Source organism: Desmodus rotundus, chromosome 12 (assembly GCF_022682495.2).
Source record: "Desmodus rotundus isolate HL8 chromosome 12, HLdesRot8A.1, whole genome shotgun sequence".
NCBI lineage: Eukaryota > Metazoa > Chordata > Mammalia > Chiroptera > Phyllostomidae > Desmodus > Desmodus rotundus.
In genome coordinates, this window is record NC_071398.1 from 59353368 (window position 1) to 59380836 (window position 27469).

The 27469-nt window shown below is 47.7% G+C and overlaps 1 protein-coding gene across 5 annotated transcripts in view; it reads left to right on the plus strand.

Annotated features, from left to right (window-relative positions):
* NTNG1 (netrin G1) overlaps positions 1-27469 on the plus strand; it is a 257442-nt gene that overhangs the window by 166206 nt on the left and 63767 nt on the right. For all 5 annotated transcript variants that reach the window (XM_053915207.1, XM_053915203.1, XM_053915206.2 and 2 more), the window contains exon 4: positions 16459-16631. In XM_053915207.1, the coding sequence (XP_053771182.1) occupies positions 16459-16631 (173 nt within the window). The remainder of the gene's footprint in view (positions 1-16458; positions 16632-27469) is intronic.

The following is a 27469-nucleotide window of genomic DNA, read 5'->3' on the forward strand; positions in this document are numbered from 1 at the left end:
TTCTTTTTTTTTTTCATGTGTTTCCTACATGCTTTCCTCTGACTTCTAATCTGTATGATGTAGGGATTTCGAACTTGGTGGATAACATAGGACCTTGGTGGATAACATAGGACCTAACAAGTAATTATTAGGTAATTTCTTGTCTTTCTGGGTCCCAGCCTGCAGCCTCCTTCTGCTCACTGGCCACCGACCCAGGCACGTGGAAGCGTCTGCTCTTCAAATTCATGGCTCTATTCACTCGGAACCAGGGAGTGATACCTCTCCTTAAATTAGTACGGCCTTTGCCCGCTTATTTATCGGTCTCACGGCACAGCCTCACTTAGAATACCAGTGAGGCAGAAGGAAATAAGGGTGTAGCTCCGCCGAGAGAGGGGCTTGAAGAGCCTCGAGCCTGATAGACCTGCATCTTGCCGTGTATAACGAGCACTTTTTTGCCCAAATTTTTGAAGGAAAAATAAGGATGCACATTATACATGGGTATAAAGATTACTGTATTTTGCCGTATATAATGCATACCCACCTTTTTGGCCCAAACTTTCAGGAAAAAAATCTTTTAATTTTTTAATTCAATGTTTTATTCATTTATGTTTAGATACTTGCTTTTTATATTGTAAATGAATTTTTGCATTTATTTTTTAACATATTATGGTACAGTAAATTTTATGTAGCAAATAATTACAAAACACAAGAACAGATACAAGGTATTTCAGGTACTACCCGTGTATAATGTGCATCCTTATTTTTCCCTCAAAACTTTAGGCAAAAATGTGTGCATTATACACGGCAGCATATGGTATGTACCATGGGTATATAATGGGCACAATAATCCCGTGTATATGCGCACAAATACATGGGTGCGCATATACACGGCAAAATATGGTATGTGGTCCCCTGGCCCCTCTCCCCCCCTTATTTGGAGCTAATCAGGCCACTGGCCACACACCTGTTTTCCCCAGTTGTGGACACCTGCTTTGTTAAAACAAGGTTGTTAAATTTAACCTTGACCACCAAGGTTATCAAGGTTGTTCATTTTAACCCTTGATAGAAGGTTTGGGGAGGGCTGAAGTCCTACATCAGGTGTGAGGGACTAGTTTCACGGGCTCACACTCCATCTTGAGTGGCTCCCAACTCCCAGAAGGTGTCACCTGTGTGATGTGGTGGCCAGGCAGGAGGAAGCCCCTCCATCACCACCACCTGGAATCTCCAGCCCCACCCCCACCAACACCCCTGGTCCAGGTGCCCCACTCCCTGGCTCCTGGGACAAAGACCTCAGGAGAACTGCCTGGAAGCATTCTGTTCCTCCAGGGGAAACTCCCAGCCCTCCCCGGAGGGCAGGGCCGGACCCCAGGCCCAGCTGAGAGCAGCTGCAGGTCAACAGCACGTCTTCACGTCCGTCCATCCGTCTGAGCCTCCATGACCTCACCGTTGAGACATGAAAGCCCAGTGCATGTAGCGTGTGCCCAGCTCACTCTGCTTCCCCTTCTCATGTTTTCTCAGTGCAGAGGACAGAGAGAGATCAGACCACCACATTCCTCCTGGGGTCGAGCACCCCCCTGATTTCCCGGGAGCCGAGGCTTAGGCAAAAAAGATGCGTGCATTTCTTGGGAGCAAATGAGTTTGGCTGGGGGGGGGTGTGCACAGGGCAGCATAAGTTGTGATTTAGTGGACGGTCTCCCCAGAGACTGGCCTCTGCAGAGGACACACCAAATTTACATCACTAACCAGAAAGTTTATTTTCATCTCAAGCAGAAGCACCACATGTGGGTTATTTCATAGGACCCGGGCTGACCAGAGAAGAGACGGTGGGTATCTGCACTGCATTGCATGGATGAAAAGCTCACTTAGAGCTTCCGGAACTAAGGAAGGTTTTGCCACACAAATGGAACCCGCTGCAGGTGTTTCTGGAAGAGCTCCCAAGTGGCAGTTTTGCTGCTTTAATAAATATGAAGGCACATTCTCTACAAAATAGCCCCATTTAATGTAAGTGCTTATTTAAAAAAAATAAACGAACTGTAGAGTAATTTTGAATGCATGTAACGTGACAACTGATGCTCAGAGAAATTAAACAACTTTCCTAATGTCAGACAGCTTCTTGAGTGGTGGCCAGCAAACAGCGCTTCTCCAGGCGAAATAATGCCGGGTCCCCCGAGAGCCCTGGTGTCAGCCACAGAAGCATGGCCCCGCCCAGTCTCGACACATTGCCTGTGACCTTTCGGGATGTTTCTGATGAGGTGAAGAACTGAGGGCATTGCTCAGAGAGCAGATACATCCAGAGACGCAGCCAAGCAATTGTTTGAGGAGAAGAGCTCCTCCCACAGAACCGGTGTGCTGGAAGCGATCAGAATGACACAGGGTCAGGCCCTCCAAGTCAAACCGTCAACAAAGGCAGGAGCCACGCGGATGCACTTGAATCTTGGTTAAAAGCAGAGATCAGAATCTGAAGTACAAGCAGCAGGTGAACAGCCTTGGAATAATGTATCACAGCCCCAGAAATTAGGAGTGAAGCTGGGACATGGAATGCACAATACGGGAGAGCAGAGCTGGGTGCCGAGCCAAGGCCAAGGTCAGGACCATGGTGGAACATCGGGGAAGCAGAAGAGCCAAAAGTACAGGTTCCAGGATGGGGCAGACTAGAGACAGCAAGGCTCACCTGGCGGAGCTGAGAGCATCCTGACAGCCTCACATCCCCAGAGCCCCCCACAGAAGCACCTGTTTCTCCCGCTCTGTCTAGCGGGTTGTGGGGCCAGCGTGCTGGCTTCCAGGTGGGGTCCTGACACCAATCAGTGGTGACTGTACAGACCCGCACAGACTCCTCCGTCACACAGAGGACACCCTGTCGGGCAGATTCACTGTCAGCCTCGTGTCTTCCTCATTGTCAGAAGGCGCTGTGTCTACCAGTGCATTAAATAGAACCCTGCGATTGAAAGCCCTCATTTTCATGCTTGAAATATATTATCTAATGGCGGATCTATTTGACTTTTACTACACGCCTTTCATTCCTCTAAGTGAGGTAATTGACCTTTACTTTGCTACCCTGTGGATTAAAAGGCTACACCACCGACAGCATTTGATATTTCCAGCCCTGCCCACCCAAGAGGCAATTTCCATATGCTGTTGTCACCGTGCTGCTCTTCGGGCGGGCCCGTAGAGGGAGGGAAAACTCCAGCCCAAGACGGCGTTGTGGCATTCGCTGTCCCCAGCACAGGGCTTTTATTAGAAAAAGCACGGGTCGCTTCATCTCTGTGGCGTTGGACCGCGGGCCCCAAGACGTTCCAGGCGGCATTTCCTCACTGCCTGCCTCCCGGGGTGGTGGTTAGGGGCCAACAGCAATATTCAAGTTTGGTTTAAAATCTGAAAGTTTAAAATCATGTGCAAACAACACAATGTGTGGGAGAGAAAAAAAAATATTAGTGTTATCAGTGAGAGATTAAGCTCTTGGGCAACCAGCTGTTCCCAGAAGCACGTGTGCGATAATTCAGCACGCGTGTAGGACTCCACAGTCTGGGGTGTGGAAGCCTTGGCGTTCTCTGGTGCCCCCTTAGCTTTGCCTCCCACAGCCAAAATGATGACAAGAATGACAAAGATGTTGGTAATGATGGGGCTAATAACAAGGACAGCAAACATTTTTTACTAAGTGCCAGGCACTGTTTTTGAACACTTTGGAGATAATTTGTTATTTTGCGTAGCAACTCTATGAGTTCGGTACTCAATTTCCCAGTTACACAGCTGAGGAAACTGAGGCATGTAAAAGGGAAGTGATGTGCCCGAGGTCACACTGCAAACCAATAGCAGGACCAGAATCCGACTTGAGGCATTTGGGAGTCGAGGGGCAGGAGACCCGGCACAAGTCGGGGTCCTAACGTATTTGGACATAGTAAAAATCTTAACCACAGGGTTTTATATAGTGTGTTTAACAAATATTTCATGATACTTGACAATGACCATCAGGTCAGAACTAATCGTCTCATGTCACCTATTGATGAGTTGGTGGTGGTGCAGCTTGATAGGCTGTCTCGTTCAAACGTCGAAACAAAACCAAGCCATTCATTGTCCTTCCCATTTTACAGAGGAGGAACTGGACTTAGACAAGCAAAGTCACCGGCCTAAGGTCCAACAGTAGAAGAGTAATCAAGGGGATACTCCAACTCCGAAGTATAGCACTTTTCACCTTAATTTTAAAAGTCAGTTCCTTTTACAAAAAAAAAGAAAAAACAAACCACCAAACTTTTTATAAAAATTATATAAGATTAGAACTGGAATGGACTCTGAAATTATCTAGCATCTTCTAGCCCTAATCTCCATTTCTCCATTTTCCAGAAAAATCGGGTTGGACCAGCTCAATCATTCCAAGCCAGCCCATCAGTTCTGCGTTGTTGACCAATTTGTGTAATGGCCGCTTGTGGGTCACGCATGCAGTCTGGGTCGATCAGCTTGGGAGGTGGTGGAGTATGGGGAAGGTACACAGCACATTGTGTTAGGATCTCTTGACTTCTGGTGACAGAAAAACAATTCAAACCAGTTTAGACAAAATAGAGAGCATCTGGGTTCACACAGCCAGGAATATACAGCGTGCAGTGACTTTGTGGCCGCCTGGGCTACACAGAGCCGCCAGGGTGTTGCTCCCATCTCTCCGTTTGACTCCTTTGTCTTGGCTTTATTCCAAGCTGAGAGTCTCCGTGTTTCAGCCACCAAGGCCATGAGTAGTCCCACGCTGCCTACTTCCAGTTTAGCAAAACTATAAGCAAAGAAAAGGACGTCTTACTCCCATATTCTTAGCAAAGACCCCAGGGCCAGTTTTCACAGGGCTTGGGCCATTTCTCCATCCTTGAACCCACCACGGTGTCCAGAAAGATGAAGCACATAGATGGGCTTGGCCTGGCCTGTCTGTTCACCCTCAGAGCTGCAAGCTAGACTCCCCAACCCGAACCTCAGCCTGGGAATGAGCAAGGTGGTCCTCAAGGGTTGTTACCAAAGGAAGAAGAAAGGACTTGGGGTGTGCAAAACTGCCGCATGGATACACACTACAATTTAGATCTACCCAACACGGTTTAGAAGGTGGGGTCCGTGAGGCTGCCAATGTAGGGTATTTTTCACACACAGACCAGACCATTCACTTTTCAGAGAAATTAGCCCTGGGAAGCTAGGGTAGCCCACCCAGAGGGAATCAGCTAGTGAGCGATTGAACCCAGCTCCCGGGATCGGGTCTTATTGGACTCTAAAATAGGACTGTGGTCCGTATGAAATGATCTTAAGTTTTACTTCTTCTCATTAAGATCTTCTCACACACCTGGTGCAGACCCCCCTTGAATATGTAACCACACAGACGGAAAGACGACAGGTTACGACAGTATGGACAAAGCCCGTGGCTACTATCGACGTGGTTACATTTTCCTGACCACGTCCAATCTGTTGGATCTTTTCGGAAATCACTGCTGTTCTTCATTTCTAGCCTTGGGGTTCTTTGTATTTTGCTTTAGAGCCTTTGTTTCTGATCTTAACCTTAAGTGACACAGTTCATGTCACAGGTCACAGCAAATAAGATCGGGCTCCTAGGCGGGGGGAGTTTTCCTCTCTCTCTCTCTCTCTCTCTCTCTCTCTCTCTCTCATCTTTAATCTTCAACTTTTCCAGGGTTTGTTAACGAAAGTAGGCTACCACATAAGGGGGAAAAAAAACAAAGACTTTGCTAGGTCACTCTTCTCTATTGGATATTATTTTATTTCTCAGAAAAGGGAGAATTAGGAGAAAGCTATTTCCCCCAATTTTCCATACCACCTAGGGGAATCTAATTCAATTTTTCTCTCAACTTTTGTAGTGAAAAGTCAAAGTACAGACTAAGGTTGCTTAGTGTGTTCTTTTGCACAGATTCCACCTTTTATTTCAGTCATAAATCTATTTATTCAGCCTGATTCATGTTTAATCAGACTCTAATAGAACCATTTGAAGAAATAAGACCTTTTTAAAAGTGGACAAGTATACATATTTATGAGATCTCAAAAAGGTGCCTGACAACCCAGGCCCATGAAGGAATCCTGCAGTGTAGATGCTCTCGGGGCTGGAGCCAGAGCCTTCCGAACCCTGGCTTTGCGGAGTACGGGGATACTTCAGGTTTATTCCCGCCCTGTTTTTCCTTGTCCCCCTTTCTCATAGAATAAACAAGGAGAATTACGTTTTTTAATCCTAGGAAGTATCTAAGAAATTATCAGGATATATATTTCACATCAAATTAGAAATAAAAAAAAATAGATGAAAGAAATATTTCCCTCATGTGGGGTTTTTTTTCCCCTATCAAGAGCAAAAACAGAAAAGAATCTAACCTGGCCACTGACTGCTGTAAACCACAGAATGGATGAGTATGTGTGAAAATAACATCCACAACCTTTGGAATTGCTTCTAATATCCGGAATATATTTATAGTTTTCACAAACAGGGACGCTGACTGTCTTAAACAGGTTGAAGCTTGTGTTCTCCACGTGAGGGTGCGTGGAAGGCCCGCAGGCTGAGGGCTCTGACAGTGAGCATATCCCGGGGCCTCGGTCTCCTTCTAGCCTCCCGCTTACCCGTCACTCAACGGAGCTCCCGTTCTCATGGCTACAAAGCCATAGGTCCCTCTAGCATTCCAATCTGGACCCGAGACAAGAAAAAATAGGAGGAAAGAAGAGAAAGGGCACAAAGCCAAAGCAATGAGTCCATTGAAGCTGTCCTGTTTCAAAAGTGTTCCTGAACACCCCTCCTTGTAACTTCCGGTCATATCTCCTTGGTCAGAACGACATAACGTGGCCAATCCTAGAGGCGGGGGAGCCTGGGAGAATGCGCATTATAGTTTTCCCATATGTTTTATAGAGCAAGGCAAGAGAGAAGGTGATGTGTGAAAGACTTTTAAGTAGCCAAGCCATGGATTTGCCGTATCTCCCTGTTGGCATCACTGCCATTTATTGAATACTTCCTGTCCACCAGCATCTGTGATATGTGCTTCTCGTGGACTGTTTCATTTCACTTGTAACACTCCTATATTATAGGTACTAAGAGCAGCCCATATGACAGATGAGGAAACTGAGACTCAGACGGGGCCACCCAGCAGGTTCATGGTAGAGCAAGGCCTTGAACTCAGGCCCCTTGTCTCCACAGCTCAAGCTCCTAACGCCATGCGGCCCCATGTCTCTTGTAGATTCTGGTATCATGAACAATGGTCATTTGTATTTCTGGGACTGGAGGCCCCTCCATTTTCTGTCTTCTCAAAAAGAATCAGAATATAAAAGTTCACCATGCCCATATTGAGCATCTAGGGTCACCTAGTAATTGCTAATTGGACTTGCATTAGTTTAGTTTTAATTGAACAAGCTCTTTACATCCCAGTCTTCAGATTGATTGGCTGGGCAGAAAACAGCAGCAGTCTGGATTGTGATAATTACCTCATTAAATCTGTCTTCTATCCTCGGCACCTCTTATCTACACAGATTCCTCGTGACTGTAGCGAGCGGGTCACAGAGCGCAGTCATATACCTGCTTCAATCTCGACAACACAGCATCTCAAATGTATGAGCTGCTGGTTCTATTTTATAGTCATGGCTCTCTCGTCTCCCTGGCAAGACTTAGGACTGGAAAAAGGGATATGTTTAATATCATGTGAAAGAACCAGCAATTTCGTGAATCATATAATCTGATGCATCAGTATGGGTAAGTTTAGGATTTCAAGTAAAGTTTAAATGGAACTCTCATAGGGTTTTTTAAATGCCATAAGGATCTCTAAGCCATGTATTGCTTAAATGTATAAGAAGGCTTTCTGGTCCTCATTCCATCAATTTTGGGAGCTAACCAATTGCCTTATATACTTAAAAAAAAGATCATAAGATCCCAGTGTCCGCGAAGAACTGATCAAGAGCCCAGATTTTATTTTTATACTTCCAGAGAAAACTGTGTAACCGATGCATTTCTCTGCTTCAAGAAAAAAAATAGGCCTATATCCATTTTCACAAATAATCTTCCAATAACAAAGCTCAGGAGAGGAAAGCCCCACCGACCAGGGTCCTTGTTAGATTCTCAATCTATTGTGAGAGAATGAGTTCAAGAGCCGTAGGGAAACCTGCCCTGCAGATGCGCGGGGTGGCCCCCTAGAGCCCCATCCCCTTCTTCCCTGAGGGCTTCTCCTGGGAGACAGGGAGCCCAACACGACTGGGATGTCCAGCCTCTCTGTCGGTCTGTTAGTGTGTGGCTGCTTGCACAAAAGTACATGATAAGCAGATGTCTGTTTGACATTAAACTTTGGCCGTAGCAGCGTTTATAAACATACATCTTCTGAGAACATGTTTGCTTAGCAGTGGCAACTGCTGCTGTTGGAGTCCGGGACCTGTGAATGCAGGGAAGAGTGGTCGGACTCGGGAGAGGCTGAGCCCACCTTCCCCATGCCAGCAGGATCAGGCCAGGTCCCTCTGATAACCAAATCTTGCATCTTTTGCTCTCAGATTAAGGTTGCTAATAGTAATAGCTTCTATTTAGTCAGCGCTACGTTCTAGGTGCCGTGTGCAGATGTAAGCTCAGATGGGTGTCAGGGGACTCACCTTAGCAAGATCTTGAACAAAGAAGTGTGTTTCTCTTTGCTTGCACATGGGAGTTAGGTGCCTCCGGGGCCGGGACGGTGGTGGCTTCGCTCCACACACCGCCTGGACCCACCTTCTCTGCCTGGGGCGGAGGCTGTCAGAAGGCCCAGACTCTACTCCTGTGCTCACTAATGGAGCCCACGTGGCCAAGGTGGTTCAACACTGTGCTCACGTTCCAGGAAGTAAATGAGGAACAGTGCAGGCCCAGCGCCAGTCACAGACTCCACCCCTGCAAATGTCCCATTGGCTGGAACACAGTCCTGTGGCCACATCCTGCTAGAGGAGGTCCCAGGGACTGCAGTCTCTCTACATGCAGTCTCTCTACTTGCAGCCCCCAGCCCACCTCTGGTGTGGAAAAAGAAAGAACACATCAATTAGCAGTCTTGCCCCATTGAATCGCATCCTGCGACTCACCCCCAGCCACCCGGAGGTGGGCATTTTATCGCCCTCGTGTGACGAAGGAGTGAACTGAGCTCACGAACTCACCCTGAGGTGCCCCCCACAGCCAGACTGCGCAAGCCCACAGCCCACTCTTCCCCACTGCTTTCCGTGGTCCCTTTTGGATAGATCCCGTGTTTATTTTAACTTATTTTTTATTTACGTAATGTACAATTCCACGGGTTTTAGTCCATCCTAAAGTTGTGCAACGGCCAGCACTGAGTTCCACGCAACACGTTCGTCATTCTAAACAAAGTCCCTCCCCCCTGCCCTCCCCCAGCTCCCGGCAGTCACTCGTGGGTCGGCTGGCCGTCTGTAGAGATCGGCCTTTTCTGGGTATTTCACACACATGAAAACATACACTCTGTGGCCTTTTGTCTCTGGCTTCTTCGACTTAGCACATTGGCAAGGTTCATCCACGCTGAGGCATGTGTGAGGACTTCATTATTTTTGTCCAGATAACATTCCCTTGTGCGCATTTACTTCATTTTGTTGTTCATGGGTTGGCAAATATCTGTGTTGTTCCCACTTTTTGGCTACTATGAACACGCGTGTCCAGGTGTTTGTAAGGACGTGGTTTTCATTCTCTTGGGTAAAGTACCTAGGAGTGGAATTGTTGGGCCCCACGGGACTGGCCATGGTGGTGGCCGCAGTAGTAACGGCAGAAGTAATAATCGCTGAAACTGACATTCATTAAGAACTCTGTGTCAGGTACTCCCCAAAGGGCACATATGCGTTATCTCCTGGGATAAACCCCCCAAAACCGTTTTTTAAAATACACCCAGTGGTTGTCCCTGTTTTGCAGGCAAGGCCACTGAGACCTGGCCACACTTAACAGGACAGTATGCCCTGTGCAGGGGTCAGAGCAGAGCCCTGGCTGCCGGCTGCCCACGGCCAGCATCCCAGCTCGCTCTCATGGTAGCTGGGAGACAAGGGCTTCGATATTCAAATGCCTTGTCTAGAGTTATCAGCCCCCATCTCAGGGGATTATTGTGAGGTTGTACAGAATCACGTGTGAACCGTGCAAAAAGCACTTAGCGCAACGATAAGCCTTGGAAGTCTTGAGTGCTGTTTATTCGATTAAGTAAGTGGCAGAGACTGGACTTGAACCCCGGCTGTCTGAGTCCGGCGTGGTGACGCGCAATCTCTAAGTTACATTGAAGCGAGTCTCCCGTTTCGAATAGCGTGTTGAGGTGGAAAGTACATTTTCAGGTGTTGGAGAGCAAAGAGAAGGGTCAAGGGATGCAAAGGCAGAACAAGTGTGTAGAGGCATTTTAGAATTGATCGCCTTTTTAAAAAGTCCTCTGCAAAAGTCTGATCTGTATGCTAACTTGTTTTCTAAAAGCACTTGTGTACCTAGTGCCAGCCCAAGGCGGGGGTGCAACTGGACGTTGACCCAGGTTCTAGAGTGCCTGAAATTTACATCGTGGTTGGTGGGGGGGGGGGCGCGGGGAGGGGGGCTCATTAAAGAAAAACCTCCACTAATTAAAAATATATAATGGTATCTCACTTGTGAGAATTACACAAAAGCACATGACCCCGTGAACACTTTGTCAGGGTTCTCTGCAAGGTCCGGAAGGGCCGTGTTGCTCAAACTTCATTCACCGCGTGGGGACTCCTTCTCTGACTCCAAAGTGGCCCAAACCTTGGCCTACGTGGCAGCCAGCCTGGCTTCCCTTCCAGTTTTGCTTCGGAAAAAGCCAGTTCCAAACCTCTTTGTCTCTGTACCTCTGAAACTCTGCTAATAGTCTGTGTATATATATACACACAGACCTCTAAATCCCAGGAAGTTCTGGCGAATAACATGCTCCCCCAGAACAAATGTATTAAATTATGTAATTAAAAAAAAAAAGCAGGCAGTCTGGGCTTTTTCATACCTACTGACAGGTGGCACAGACCTAAATGTTGGAGCCTTTTTATAAGCAAGATTAAATTGACGCGTGACAGCTGGTCGCTAAAACACAGGAAGTTCGGGCCTGGCTGGCAGCGAGAACACCCCGCAGTTCAGTTTGCATCACAGATTAGAGCTCACTTCTTTCTCTAAGTCCGTCTTAGCGACGCCCATATCTGACGGTGTGTGCCGTTTGTCACTGACTCACAAGTGCACCTTGGAGGGACGAGCAAGTCAACAGTTCTCTCTGCAGCGTGGTGTCTGGGTGTGAGTTCCAGTGTGTGGAAACAGAATTGGTGAATAGGCTTAGCTCTCCAGGTCGTCAGGTATTTATTTCCCTGCTGGCAAAGTCTGTTAGGGCTCCACTCATACAGTCCCTCCCCCACCTAATGCACCAGGTGGCCATGGGAGTGGATAAGGAACCTGTCAGAGACAAGTGCGTGTCTCGGAAATCAGGAGGCCAGAGGTCGTAGCACCAGGAATTGGGAGCAATCTCCTGGCACTGTGAAATCCACCTCCCCCACCCCCCACCCCCACACCCCCACCGCCCAGTGCAGGAAAAGCCACTCGGGCAGGGGCTCTAAATGAAGGATTTTAGTGTCTGATTGGAATGGCCGATGAGAATAAACTGAGCTGTAGAAAATGACAGGGAGTCACTTCCAAATCCGGACCAATGTCGGGGCACCTCAGCGCCCACCTTCTCTTGCTCAGCCTGGCACAGCCACCATTGTGGTGACTGAGGGAGACAGCTGGGCACTGAGCGAGGACAGCGGATTTCCTGCTGGAGCCCGGCCGGCTTTCGCCCTCGCCCAGAGAGTGCTCTCCAGACTTCAGCTGGACCAGGGCGAGCCTTCCTTGCGTGAGAAGCTGCAGCTAAAGTCCGCACGTTCCAGAGTAGTTACACTGCACAAACACCTCGTTCCTCCTCTCCCCCAAGCTGTGTTCTCTGGAGTCTTTCTGGAATTTTTTGTTTTTAGGATAGCTACCCAAGGTGGGCCAGTGCTGGTGCCCAGCTGGTGCTCCAGATGGGCACCAGCACGTGTGCCAGCCAGTTGGACATGATGGCAGATGGCACGAGAAGGCACCTGTATGACCCCAGGAGCCATATCCTGCCACCCATGGGCCACTCAACCATCAGCCTGCAAATGGGTGTGCCAACAGGTGTGGCAGCCAGGTGGGCATGATGGCTCCTGGGACCCGGTGGCACATCTGTGGCACCATGCTGGGGACCAACAGGTGTGACAGCTCCTCCATGTCTCTGCAGATGGGCTGCATGCAGGGTGCCAACCAGAGTGCCCAGGTCTGTGGCCTGGACTGGAAGGTACATGACCCCAAGTACTGCCCACAAGGCCCAGTGGCCGACAGAGTTCCAGGATCAGCTGGCCGCTGCCCAAGCCCAGGGAAGGCCTCAGAGTACTGCCCCCCACTAACAAGGGGAGGCAGGCTACTGAGGCCCCCTTGTGGGGTGTCTCCCCACATCATGTTCCCATCTGGGATTTTGGGGGTTCCTGGTTTTCATCTTGTTTTCCTATGTGTTCAAGTGCTTCCAGCTGAGGGTCTGTGAAGGCCAGCCCCAGATGCTGTGGGGTTGGGGGGTCCCTGCCAGGGCATATCCTGGTAGCAGATTTTCCAGCAGGTTTTGGGCCAAGCTGTGGCGTGGGTGCTGGGGAGAAGAAACCTGTGCAAGGAGGGGAACTAGACCCAAGTGGCTTTTGGTTGCTTTCTGCACCTGCTGATCAGGATTTGGTTTCTTTGCCCACAGACGTTTCAGGCAGTTTTAACAAAACAAAAGTAATTTTGGAGGGAGAGATAGGGTGGGGGAGGGGGGTGGGGGAGGGGGAGCTGGGAAGGAAGTCCCCAGGGAGAGGGCCAGGCCACAGTTTCCAGATACTGTAGGCATTGTGAGGCACTGGATTGCCCCAGGACCCTCCCAGGGGCCCAGTGACGAAACTGAGGCCCAGGCAGGACAATGAGTTCTGAGTGGTGGAGGCTCTGCCAGATCCCCCTTTCATACTTGTCCCCTCTCCCTGGCTAAGTGCTGCCCAGGGACCCCCACCAGGAGGCCCGTAGATTTCTGAGGAACTTGTAGACCGTGCTATACAGCGTGGACTGCATTTCGAGAATAATGGGACATCTTTCAGTGGTTCTAAACCAGGGTGACCCAAATATTTTTGTGTATGTGATTGTTTTGACTATTGTGGTTGAGATTGGGGGAGGGAGGTGGCGGCAGAGCTGATCATACCTGGGGGCAGTGAGTTTGCTCAGAAGCCATCGTGATAGACCAGATCAAAGATGACGACCTTAGCCCTCCCCAAGGGAAGAGGTGGTGGCTGGAGCTGTGTGTGTTTGAGAGCTGCCAGGGGGCAGAATCTCAGCCCCTGGTGCAGGCTGAGTAGTGACACAGGAGATGTGATAGGAAAGGGAGAGGAAGGAGCCATGCTTGGCCAGCTGACTGGAAGGAGACGCATTTTACTGAGACAGAACTCACAGAAGGTGGAGCAGGTTGGAGAGGGAAGCCAAAGAAGTCCATGTTGGATCTATCAAGCTGGAGATGCCCAGGAGGGAAGGTGGTGGTGGAGATCTCGGACTTCTCAGTACATTGGTCATCTTCCCCTGGCGATCACGGAGGGATGGAGTCCCATGGGTCTCTACGAGTGACATGGAGTCTCTGAGTCTCCTGTTTTCAAGGAGGTGCGCTTATTTTGCATATGTTTATTTTTTTCTGGGAACAAAAACGTGATACCAGTTTGCTTGAAATTGACCATAACTCAAAGGCAGTTAAGGACCACAGAGGAAATTGAAGGGACAACCTGGAGAAGAGGACCCAAGGGGAGTCACTTAGACTGCCCACTGCTGGGCCAGAACCCAAACACGGCCCATGATGACAATGCACAGAGGATGGTGGTTCTGGAAATAAGGTCGAGAATCCAGCAGGGAGAGTCAGAGGAAAGAGAGCGGCCTGCAGAGCCAGAGGCCTCTGATTGGTTAACGCAGGCAAGGAAAATAGCCATTGGATTCTCAACAAAGAGGTAGTGGTTGATCTTGGCCAGGGAAGCTGTGGTGAGTTGGAAAGAGTGAGTGAGTGGGAGGTGAGACGGTGAGAAAACAGAGATGGAAAGTGTAGGAAACTCGAGAAGGGAGAGGTGAGTGTTAAAGAGCTAACTGGAAAGAAGACCAGGGTACAAGGCGGATACGTCCCCCACTGAAGATGGGAGAGGTTTATGCCCATGAGTAAAAATTTTAAAAGCACCAAGGATCTTAGGTAGAAACCAACCAAACCAAACAGACAGAAAGAAGCATTAAGGAAATCAGGTGGGTAGATGTCAGGTTGTCTATAGCAGACAAACGGGTTATAAGGGACGAGTTATGAGCTGAGCTGAGACTTGCATGATTAATAAGCTTGGGCAGGTGAAGACAAACCATTGACTGGAAGAAATCAGGAAGAAAATAAGACTAAACATTCTTCAAAGAATATTTTCTCAGCGAGTAAGAAGTCTTTAGAGTGGAAATTGCCTGTAACTCAGAGAGTGACTACAAGTACGAAAGTATTAACAGTCCAAGATATATAACCCAATTTACAATTACTGCTTGCATTCTCGGTCTTCACAAATGAAGCCAGCACATCCTTTGGGGTCACACTGTTTGTCTTCTCGTTTGGAATTTTTAGCACCACGGAGGCTGCTAAGTCAGTAACTGCTGGTGCTTCTATCGCTTAGGTCTCTAACACCATGTACATAAACACACCCATAAATAAGTGTGTTAATATGGGAAAGAGAAAGATCCTTAACTAGGCAGCTAAGCACAAGTGACTCCCTGCATACAGAAGATTGTTACAAGACCTAGCTCATAATTAACCACTCTATTTTACTTCACTGAATGATTCTTTTATCTTTTTAAAAGATTGTACTAATGATCATCTTTAAAGGGTCTGTTTATGTGTCTATGTTGTGTAGGTATTGTTGAAATAGTAGCCTTTCGGTCTTTTCCCGTTTATAATGACACAGAGAGCAGAGTACAGCTGCAGGTACCACAGGTTGTAGTGGACCCCAGAGGAAGCTGAGGCTCAATGTTACCCAGGGAGGGTTGAGTGGGTGCCCTTTGCCTGAGGGGCTCTGCCTTTTAGATAGAAGAGAAGCCAGCAGCTCTCAGGAATGACCTTAGCCACGCCTTTGCTTCCTGGCCACAGTTTTGGGCCAGTGCTCCAAAACCGATCATCAGTGGACAGGAGAGAAACTTGGACCTTACCGTACAGACGTTAGAGAAACCAACACTCGTTGTGAAAGAATCTTATTTTCCCCCCTAAGAAAGAGTATTGTTCCTTTCCCCAACTCCTGACATCTGCTGCAGAAGAAAACAAATGTAAAACACTACCATATTTCTTTGTCTTCGTGAAACTTGGCTTTCTACGCTTTTGTCCTAGATCCTGGAAGAGACCAGACTAGTTTATAAATGCACACGCACACACAGTACCATTTTCATGGTCTGACTCTGACAGCTCTTGGTCCTTGATTCCCCCCGCCCCAGCCCAGGTGTCCCGGTTCTCTGCTTTGTGTGACACATCTCTTCCCGCACACATTGTTCTGACCTCCGGGATGGTCATTCTGTCCACCTAGGTTTCCCTTCTCCAGAGGCGGAGGCCCGTGCTGGGAATATAACAGTTTATATAACCTGCTGCCTCCACAGATACCGAGGTGGCCTTTGCAATTTTCTAGCCGCAGACTTTGGATACGGGAATGCATTTCTGTGGAAATGGCATGTTCGGTTATTGCCGCTCATACATCACAGCTTTGTGCGAGGGCACCACAGGCCAGGCCCTGGCTAATGACCTCAGACCACTGCCTCACGGAGGCTTCCGTTCTCTAGGATCCTGAGCGTCACTCACCTGGGCTGTTTGACCTGGTTCTCAGACACCTTAGTGACGACCTTATTTGCCATGAGCGGGGAACCCGAGGACTGCTCCGGCTGGTCAGATACCTTGCTGGAAAAAGTCCTTCTGACCGAGCTGTCATTTTAGGAATGAGAACAGCTGATTATACCCTCTTGGGGGTCCATGAAATAACTCTGAATAGCAAGTTGTCTTCATGGTTCTCTTTCTTTTTAAACAAATAAGACTTGTCCTCTGGTTTGAGGGAGAACAGGACTTACCCCTGTTCTTCCAGCCGAACCGAAAGGGCCATAGGTCAGATTAAATCACAGAAAAACCTGTCAGCGGTGGCTGTATTGTGGATACCTTCTGGGAACCCCTTGATTAGGGAGCACCATTGTCTTACGGGAGCTTTCAGGCCCCCAGTGGACCGACCCTCGGGTGTGAGGATTCCTCAGAGTGTGTTGTGGGGACAGGCTGTGTGGGAACCCCACCCCGATCCCCGGGGGCATGTGCTGGAAAGATTCTAAGGGGGGGTAGGGGCTGTCAATCTCCCCCTTACCCAGAGCCTCCACACAGCCCGCAGGCCCCGGGAGACGCGGGGGTGAAGCCTTGCTGATCACCAAGACCAGCTTCACTGACCACGCACTCTTGTCTCTCCCCTGCCCAGGTGCAAGTGCAATCTCCATGCCACTGTGTGTGTGTACGACAACAGCAAGCTGGCCTGCGAGTGTGAGCACAACACGACAGGCCCGGACTGTGGCAAATGCAAGAAGAACTATCAGGGCCGCCCTTGGAGCCCGGGCTCCTACCTCCCCATCCCCAAGGGCACCGCCAACACCTGTGAGTAACCCCGCACAACCCCATGTCTTGCGTGCGCCGAGCCAGCTGCTCCCTCCTCTCGATTTCACCTGCCCTTGCACTCAGCCTCCTCTCGCCGGTCCTCCCGTTCCTCCTCAACATGCAGTTAGAGCTCTCGGCCCCAATTCCACCACTTTAAAGCACATTTTAGCTTTCGGATCACCTGTTACACACAGGCTTCCATGTTCACATCACATGAGTTGGGAAATGATGGAAATCACAGGAGAAATTCTTTGTCAAAGTGGATGAAACAGGTGCCTGCTTTCCTTGCCCCGAAGAGTTTCCTGTTAAAATGACAAAGATGTTCAACACTCCCAACTGTAACTCAATGTGAATCGTAAACAACTTCCGGAAAGTCTCTAAATGTTCACAACCCCATTTCTCATCCTGGGTAACCTGAGAGAAGCTTTGTTCGGAAATGCTTCCCTGTCCGACTTCAGCTGCAGCTGGACTTTGTCCAGTGAAATAGTGGGCTTTTCCTAAACCCCAGTGGTTGAGAAGTCATCCAGGCCCGGACCCTGGGAGCAGAGGACTGCTTTAGACAGACAGCGTGGCTGTAGGCACGCAGGGGCCATGCTGTGTCCGTGTGAAGAGGGCAGGAGCCATGACACACGCCGCCCCACTACCACAGGAGGGTGCCCACTGCGGTCCGGAGCACCCACAGGAAAGGGACGCGCTCAAGGACAGAAGTCATTACTTCCAGATAATTTGCCCAGCTCTGTGGATGGACCGATTAGCCACTTGCAAAAGCCCAAGAGTTGCCCTCTTTCAAAAGGAGAGATGGGGCAAGGTTGCGAATATAAGAGAGAATGAGAAGAGACAGAAAGAGAATGAAAGCTTGAAAAGCCACCAGCCCCATGCCAGGCAGGAGATTTCATCAGGAGCTTCAAAGCAGCCACTAGGGGAAACCAAAACCTCTAACAACCAGTATCACAGGCGCCAGGACCTTGGTGAGTTAAATGTAAGAGTCACGAACCAAGCAACAAGCTGTGAGGCGTGGGGGCATGAAATTGTGAGAAAATTTCTATAAAGCAGAGAAAGAATCCCTTTACTCTGAGGGTATTCAGTTTCTTTCTGGGTTAAAGAAATAAACAACAGTCTAGCTCCTAAAAATAATACAGTACAGCTCTGTTGAGCAGAAATGTTGGTTTTTCAAGGAGATTTTACTAACAGAGACCCTTCTGGGCTTTCCTCAACTGTTGCAGCCGTAACTCGTGAATTCAGAAGGACTCTCCCAAGGTTATCTGTTGTGCTGCCCTGTGGCTGGCTACCTAAGGGTCCCCATCGCCACAGTCGTCAAATGGAGGTTAAGCATTTCTCTTCATGCAAATGGCCCCAGGTTCGCTCTCAGTGTCTGCTGCTTCTTCAGTGAGACAGGACAGAGGAAAGCGGAGTTCACCCGTGCTGGCTGGCTTCTGGCTGGTCCTCAGGGCAGGCACCTTGTCGGGGTTATCGGAAAGGCAGCTGAGGTGGACTGCTGTTGACTGCTTTTTTTTAATCCGCACCCAAGGATGTGTTTATTGATTTTAGAGAGAGAAAGGAAGAGGGAGAGAGAGAGAGGGAACTATCAATGTGCATGTGTGTGTGTGAGAGAGAGAAACCTCGACGTGAGAGGGAAACATCGGTTGATTGCCTCTTTTACATGCCCCGACTAGGGATCGAACCATAACCTAGTTATGTGCCCTGACTGGGAATTGAACCCACAACCTTTCTGGTATATGGGACAGTGCTCCAGACAACCAAACCACCCAGTCAGGGCAGACTTCTGTTGACTTCCTATCTAGCATGACCCTCTTCTTCTACCTGTAACTGTGCTTCAAAGTCTTATTTATTTTAAGACATTTGCCCTGAGAAAACCTGTTTGTTCCAGCCAAGCTTTGCCAATGAAATGAATTTCTGGTTGTAGTCTCCATGGAAGTGACTTGCGTACCCCTAATCTGATTATTGCAGAATGCCATTCCACTCCCTGGTCAAAGGAACGCAGCCTCCTTCATTTTCGTCATGGATTCCGCTGTCCGTCCGTCCCTTAGTTTTGACCACCCTTCTCTCAACAGTTAGATTTCCCATCTCTGTTAAAGTGGGAACATGGCAGCCCTGGCCAGGGTGGCTCAGTTGGTTGGACTGTCATCTCGTAACCAAAAGGTTGCAGGTTCTATTCCTGGCCAGGGCGCATACCTGGGTTCTCGGTTCAATTCCCAGACACGTATGAGAGGCAGCCAACTGATGTTTTCCTCTCTCCCTCCCTCTTTCTCTAAAAGCAAAGAAAAAATGTCCTTGGGTGAAGATAAAAAAAAAAATAGGAAGGTGACAGACGGACACAGTGGCCAAGGACATTCAAGTCAATATTGTAATTCTCAGTATGGCAGAAGTTGGATTAAAAATTGTAGAGACTGTCTACAGTGGTCCAGTCTTGCAATGGAAAAGTCTCACAATGGAAGGAGCCCATTAAACTAAAGCTCTGGCATTTCAGACTGTGCTTTAAAACATCCAAGAATGAGAGCGAGCACTTTAGGAGCTTAGTGCTCAGGCTTGTCCATTCCCTGGCTGTGTGACCTTGGAAAAGGAAACTAACCTCTCTGACACTCAGTGTTCCCATCTTAATGTGAGGATAATTGCACTTCTCACTCACAGCCGTTCTGAGAGAACTGAATAAGCTAACGCATGTAATGTGTTGGGCATAACACCTGTCTCAACATAAGTTCTTCCAAAATAAATTCATCTTTTGGATTCTTTTCATAAGGCAGACTTGTTTTTTATTGGATGACAGTTGTGGTTTAGCTAGAAATCTGACTTCTTCGCATCAGTATTGACCGTCTCTTAATTTCCAACCATTCTTTCTCTTTAAGGAGAGAAAGAACTATGTTGACCTCAGTTTCCTTCCTTGTCCAGGTCAATATCATTAGCTCCTTTTTTTCATGTGATGAGATTTTCGTGTCTCTTACCTGGTTGCCTGCCCAGGAAGTCCCCTGATTTTTTAGTGTGGAAATTTAGGTGGAGAGTGGGACTTGTAACACTGTTATGATTCTCACTTGTATCGGCTTTTTCTTGTGCACGTGCAAACTTGGGCTCGTGCAAAGGGCACACACAGGACTCCATTCGGTGAATTACACGTCAGTTCTTTAAGAAGGGCACTTAGGATATGTCATATCCTAATTCAAAAATGTAAAACTTAAGAAGTGAAAAAGAAGTGGCTGCAGCCTCTGATCCCTCGATATCAACTCCCCAGTGACTTAGAAAAGATACCCATACTGGATGGTCCCTGGAGTTAGCATAGTCTCAAACAGCCAGGGTAAGTTTTGAATGGAAAGACCCGTTCCTGCTCACTCTTAGCAAAATAACTAAGAGGCTTTTGCTCAATCAGGAAATGATAAGGTTTCCCTTTGAAGACCCTCAATCCTTCACCCAGGAGTACCCAAACTGGGACCTCGCTGGGAACCGTATGGCTCGGGAAGTCCTGAATTCTCGAGCAGCTCCAAGCCCACTTTCACAGGGAGCACGCGGAGCCAGGAGAGAAACATACGGAGCCCCACCGCTCTAAACCAAGCCGCCCCAGTCTGTGAGGCACGTCCCAGTTCCCTGTGCTTTTCAGTGCCATAGACTCTGCAGACGCAGAAAGACTCACCCTCGGGATGACATTTGTATTCATCGCACTTTTTATTCAAGACCCAGTGAGTGTTCTGGGTCTTTAAAGCCATATACATGTGTATCGAAATCTTTTCCTTATTTCTCTTCAAAATACGTCAACACTATGTTTTGTCTGTAAGACATCTTTTCCCCATTTCTTCACACCGTTTCTGAGCAAATTCTATTTTGAATGTCCTGTGAACGTTATTTCTGCCTTACAAGTAAATAGCCACTCCAGCCAGCGTCATGCTTACCCACGATTCTCTTGGGTCTCATTGTTCACCTCATGAATAAAACTATTAAGTAGCACCTCTTTAAATTCTGATCCCTGGAGAATAACACACAATATTTTTCTACATATCGATGCTAAAATCTTAATAGTTTACTTTTAGGAAGTCTCACTCTAGGAAAGATAATATAACATTACCTCTTCCTCACCAATACCTCTGCTTTCCAAAGTGTGCTCTCTGACCCTTAAAAGAATTTCATGGCCAAAAAAATTTGAAAAACGCTATCCACTATACTAATTCTTAGTCACATTACCTTATTTAAAAAATTGGAGAATCCTGTAGTAAAGTCACCTGTTGTTTACTCAAACAGGGTAAAACCAGGGAAGTGTTTCCCCAACTTCATTGTTCATGCAACGTATAATAACTTTCTGTGAAACACTCTTTGGGGGACACGCTGTCCTAAACGATTTCTTCAGCCTGGTGATGGAAACGTCTGGGGGGCAGACAGAAAGCCCAGCTAGTTCAGCTGCATCCCATCTCTCACTCTCCTTCTATCAACACAGCCCAGTATTCTTCAAAGAAAGCAAATTAAATTGGTCTGACGTTGACATTATCCGTTTGTTCAGAAATCCAACTTGAATTGTTACACACAATAGCCAGGGCTCCTTGGAGTGAGGGAGAGTCATTCAAGGGTTGTTGTGTTATTTTCTTTGGTATTACATTTGCATGGACCACTTTATATTTTCCCAGATGAGCATGTATGCATCATCATCCAGAAAATTTTCCAAGTGCCCTTAAGTGCATTCATTCATTCTTAATTCACAACGGTCTTCTCAGAAAGATGCTACTGCTTTCGTGCTACAGACACAGAATCTGATGACTGCAGAGGGGAAGAATGCTTGGACGTTTACAGGGCTAGTCAGGGTAAGAAGGAGGGTGTGAACCCAGCTGTGTCGACTCCAAGGACTGTGCATTGCGCCATTTTGCTGGGTGACTTCGGTGACTCGCTCGGTCCTACACTGAGGAATGGGCTCCGTTTTGACACCTGTTTGAACAGGTCAGCCTTCTCTCAGCCTGCTTACTCCTGCTTTTCTTCCTATATCTCTGCTTGTTGTTTCTTTGCCTTCAAGGGCTCTCCTTCTGCCTTGGCTTGGAATTCTCTGGCTCCCCACCCCTGCCTCCTCTCAGCCTACATTTTTCCCTTGACATTCCAGTCTATACATGGATTTTTAGTTTTTCATTTTATTGGTTTAATAATAATCCACCAATTGTAGCCTGCATTTTTCTAAGGAATCCAGACAATTTTTCCAGCTATGGAGATCTCAAAGTCAACACACTAGCTACTGAATTCATTCCTTTTTCTTGGCTCTCTGTTGAAATTCTGCTCCTTTTCAAGACTGCTCCTCAATGTCAGCTCCTCACGGCAGCCTACCTAGATTCCCCCATGCAAAATCAATCTCTCTTCTCTCTCGATTCTTGGCAATGTATGTACACTTACAACTGATTATCCATAAACGAAATTTTAACGATAGTGATGATAATGATAGTTACTATTGATTAAATGTGCCAAAGGCTTTCATACTTTGTGAAGTGCTTCATGCTCTTTCTTGCATTAAACCCTTACAACATCCCCAGGGGGCAATGCTATTCTCCCCCCACTTTACAAATACGGACACACAAGTGCGTAGAGGCTAATAAGTTGCCCCAAGGTCCCACAGCGAATGCATGATGGAGCAAGAATTAAACTCAGGTCTATTTGACTTCAGGGGCTAAAATATTAGCAATGTAAGGATGGGTCTATAGGTTATCCTTGTCCTTTATAAGTGTTTATGGACTTAACTATTTGGTGAATGAATAACTAAACCAAAATATCCCTGTAATGTACGTGGGGGTAGGTTGACCTGCCGTGGACTTTCAGTGTCTCCTGGAAAATGTAGCCCCATTGGCTGTTAACACAAGGCCTTCAGTCTCCTATGGAAGAGACCCACCGAGACCTTGGAGGAGACACGATAGGAAAAAGACTCACTTTGTTTCCTTGGGTGCAGCCATTGAGAGACGGCACACTGACTGGCTGGTATTTACAGCTCCCCACCCCGCCGGGTGGCATTCACGGCCGTGGTGACTGGACCACCAGCCTCTCGGGCTCAGAGCCTGTCAGCCCCTTGAGAGCAGGCCTGCCGCGCAGGGCACTGGATGCACGAACCAAACCGTAGACCCCATCTTTAATGCCCGAACGCCAGCTCACTCACGTGCAACCACCAGCCTGTAGTCTCTTGCCCGAAGCTCATGGGGCCAGATGGGATTTGGAATTCAAACTTTTTAACATTTTCAAGGGTAATACAGTGTACATATATTACGTGGCAGGAGCACCCATAGCAGAATATCAGGCAGCACCCCTTCCTTCAAATGCCAGTTTCTTCCCCAGCTCACTGAGACGATCTTGGGCAAGCTCTTTGTGTTTGGGTTCCCCCCACCCGTGGAATGAACCTGGGTGTTGACCTCATAGGGTTGTCATAAAAATGAAACAAATTCACACATGTAAGGTGTTTGGAACAGTGGCAGGCACGTGGTAAGCACACGTGACGTTAGCTGCTATCGTCATTGTCGTTTCACTGAGATCCCATCTCAGTCTGATCAGCAAATTCTCCTTTGGGAAATGGCAGCTCTGTGGGGAGATCAATTGTATGCAAATGCCAGTCCCTGGTCCACAATAAGCAATAACTGTTACGGTGTTCAGGGTATTCAAGTCCTTATGCCAGTGTACTCTCTTCCCGGTAATTAAGTCTCCTTGAAAAAAGCCAGATAATCATCAGAAGGTTGCTTGGTAAGCACAGGATCAGGAAATTTAAATGACTTGAATGCTAATAACATGAGGCTGAAATATCCTGACACTTGCATCCGGCCACAGGGCCAGCCTCCCTAGCCGAGCAGCACAGTGAAAGTCGAGTTTCCAGGTTACCCACCCCTCCTCCGGAGACACTGCTAGGCCATGCTGCCACCAGATGCCTCAGGATGCCACTCTTTCTTCCATTCTTCACATATGTCGATCCACTAATGTCACTTCTGTTAAGTTTGTCCCATACACTCAGGCCCCAGAGCCTTCTGTTTTTCTAAGACGACTTCTTTCTAAGAAGACAGTCTATCTCTGATTGGACTGTCTATACGATGCTGTCCCAGTATAATTCTGTGAAGGCCATCTTCTCTCCTTCACCTTCAAGTTCCTGGAAGGGACTGTACCTCCTGCCCACGGCCCTTTGGACCAGGGACCGGGACTGGAAGGACATTGGAAGGCAAGGCACCGGGATGCATTCATCTTCCTTCTCAACCCTACATCTTCTTCAGCTGGGCTCTTTGGAGTTAGAGCTCCAGAGCCACAGCCTGGCCGGAAGAAGGTCTTGTCGGTTATCTGACAGGCTTTTGTTCAAATCATCTGTCACAACGGGGGTAATATTTCCTCTCAGTCTGAAACATGCAGAGACCTTGTCCCTTCCACTGCCCACTCAGTGATTCTCGTTGATTCTCCAAAGGAGTTGTGGCCATGAGCCCTCCTTTCTTCTCAGAACACCGCGGTTACTTTTGAGATCTCCACCACTTTGACTTCCTTAAGCCTAACTGCATGCCCTTTAGCTATTTACTTGGTGGGAGGGTTAGTAACATTGGTAAAAAAAAAAGAAGGAAAAAAAATTATAGAATTCTACTAGTTCCTCATCCTCCTAATTGCCACAGAATTCCTTTAAAACAAACGTTATCTTCCTTGATAACGTCTCCCTTGTTATCTGTGAAAACAGATGAGTTCTTATTTGAAAATAAAAGCAGTTGTGTAAAAACAAAAATTAAAATAAATTTGGGCGTGGGAAGGGCTGGTTGAAGAGGGAAGTGCTCCCAAGTGCCTACAGCTGGGTACACAGAACCCTTTCAGGGTCACCTCATATTCTGAGGTACCTCATAGAGTGCTCCCACAAAATCTGCATTTGCCCCTGCATGGCTTAGGAAGAAATACAAATCTGGGTATTCCAGTAGGAACTGAAGAGGAAGGTGTGAGAAAAAGAGAAAGGACATACGCCAAACGTGAAATGAGTTTTGCCCAGGGGAGCGAGTTGAGCTCCGAGCCTGCGTTTCTTGAAAGGCCATGGGGTAAGGGCGTCTCTGTACAGTGTCACTCTTGCTATCAGGACAGAGAAAACGTCCACCGAGAACAAAAATATTCACTAATTCTGACCTCTGAGCAATATCTCAGGGGAACGTTTTTGAGGGGACAGGACCCTACTCTGACCAAAGGAGAATTGTCACTGATAGACACCTTCTTGGAAACAAGTGATTTTTTTTTCCTGAAACATACATTGAGCGACCTGGGAAGATACTAGAGACAGAGAGGAATGAGACCGGCACGTGTCCCCTCTTTGCTCTCAGGCGAACACAGTCACAAAGTAAGTGGATAAGCAGCCCGGAGAGGCCTGGCCAAAAAGGTATGAGATCAGGGGACAGCTGACTCGCCCCGGGGAGGTGAAGAAGGGAGAGGCACTCCCAAGTTCTATTTTCAAGGCACGAAGATTCGTTACATAATAGTCGTCACTTCAGAAAGGATGTTTTAAAAAAAACTGCCAATATTCGTCTCCGTGGTTTTCCTGACTCTCATTTCCGGGGCTGCTGGGCACTGTGATTGTGGTCAGATGGAATCTCATTCACTGGATTCGTCCCTCACGGACCCCAAAGGGACCCACTTTCAAGACACGAATGGTAGCCTTCCCATCTTATTTCCTTACACATTGGAAAGATTTTACTGACTGAGTTACTGCTTTTTTCATGAATGGAATGGGCTTATTCAATTCTGCAGCTGTCTGAAGAGAACCAAAAGCCAGGTGCTTGGACCTTAAATAAGAAACATTAAGAAAAACACTTGAAAATACACCAGTGGACATCCCTCGGCATCCAGCGATTCTCAGCCTTAAAAATCTTTATTCCAACGAGCAGTTTTAAAACATATTCTTGAAGCAATTCACATCTGACAGCAATGGAGTTGCAAGCGGATCGCCTGGTGGCAACTCCAAAAAGTGCCACGTAAATGAGGGTGGGCCTGAATTGTAAGCATCCAAATGTTAGGTGATAGGAAACAGCTTCATGAGGAAAATGGGATCCCATCAGCCTTGCTGGTCGAGGTTTGTCCAGCCGCAGTGAGTGCGTCTCCCCGCACTGGCCTCCCCAAAGCAGTAGGAACACTGTGCATGTTTCCGAAGGATTTTAGCTGCAGCACGCATTTCATCACGGGCTTGGCTGTCCACGGCAGGGAGTCCAAGCACCCCGAGAACTTCGCGTTGCATTATGCATAGCCCTCTAGTTCCCTGTGAGTTGGAAAACACATGAAAAGTCTCTTCCTGCCACCCTAACTTCCATTCTCTTTGACGGATTACAAAAGGCAAGCCGTTTCTCCCCATGGAGCAGGCTTTTCGATCATGGGGAAATTTGGAGCCTCTGCCATTAATACTAAAATTATGGTGCTGCCATCGTTCCTCACTCAACAGGAGATTTGCAAAGGCAAAAAAAAAAAAAAAAAAGATTCAGTACCAAGTCACGGTTGTGCTGCGGCAAAGGAAGCTGCAGAGTGCCCGGTCAGGAAGTCAGCAGCCCTCTGTAGACGTGGCAATCAGCTTGAACTTCAGCTCACAGGACAGAGCTAGCACATGGACGTGGAACTTTCGGTTTCCGGTCTGGGTTGATCAGTGATGGGTAATTAAGCTGAAGCACCTTAGACCCTGTGCATGGAGAGGCAAGAGATCTTTGAATGTATCTACTAACGGAAAATAGGATTTCATTCCCATTTTTTAAAAAGCCACTGGAAGGTTTAACTTCTCCTTCTCTCCACCTTCCTGGGAAACAGGAAAAAGGCTCTTAGTTTTAAAGCTTTGCAAAACTAGAAATCTCTGAGTGAGATACAGTGATCAGTTAAAATGAGCAGAGGGTAGTTGTTCAAAAATAATTACAAAAATAGGAGTTCGATGATTCCCACTGTTGCCACCTGTTAGAACGCTGCAGCGATGTGATGAACACATCCGAACAGCTCGTTAACATCTATTGCTTATTGACGAGGCACCGTGTGTCAGACGTGTTTATGGATTATCTCAGTCCTCACAGCAGCCCTTCGCAGTAGACGTTTAGCCCTTTTTCATATGAGCAAACAGGTGTACAGAAGCTGGGCACTTCTCTGAAGTCACCCAGCTAGTCAGTGGCACAGCAGGTCTGTCACTCCTTCTGATTTCCATCTCAGATGCTCAACCTGAATCAGTGGAGAAGCTATAAATCTCTGAGTGTTAATGAGCAATCTCTGTCACGGGTTGCTTGCTTGATGCACCAACTACATTGAGAATAGTCATCATAACAAAGATGGATCTAGCACGTACTACCTGCCCAGCCAAGCTCCGAGTGCTTTGCCTGTGCCGGTTTCTGTAATCCTTACAACAACACCGAGAAGCAGGAAACTGAACCACTGAGAACTTTAGCAACTTGCCCCCAGGTCGCACAGGCTGTGAGTGAAGGAGCAAAGCTCCCAACGCAGACAACCCGGTGCCTCTGCTCCTGGCCCGGAGTTTTCATCTGGATGCACACTAAATCCGTGCCCACAGCTATACCAAGCCCAGCACATTCGGAAATGGTCCCACCATCTCAGCACCACTAAGAAATGAAGTGGAAACTGAAAAATCGATGAAGTGCTTGATCAATATGAACAACTTAATGTATTCTTGAATTATTCTGCTCAATTAAGTTTCTATTACAGAGTTTAATCCACATATCTGACAAGTAAAAGAGGAGTAAAAAATATGATGCTTATGTGAAATGAATCAAATTTCATACCAAATGACTTTCGTCAGTCCACACACGCCTCTCGCAACACATTGAAAGGGATCTGTTGCATTATGGGGATATATGTGCAGAGGCCCACCTTGTGTCTGTTTGGTGCTCTGTGGCCAGCAC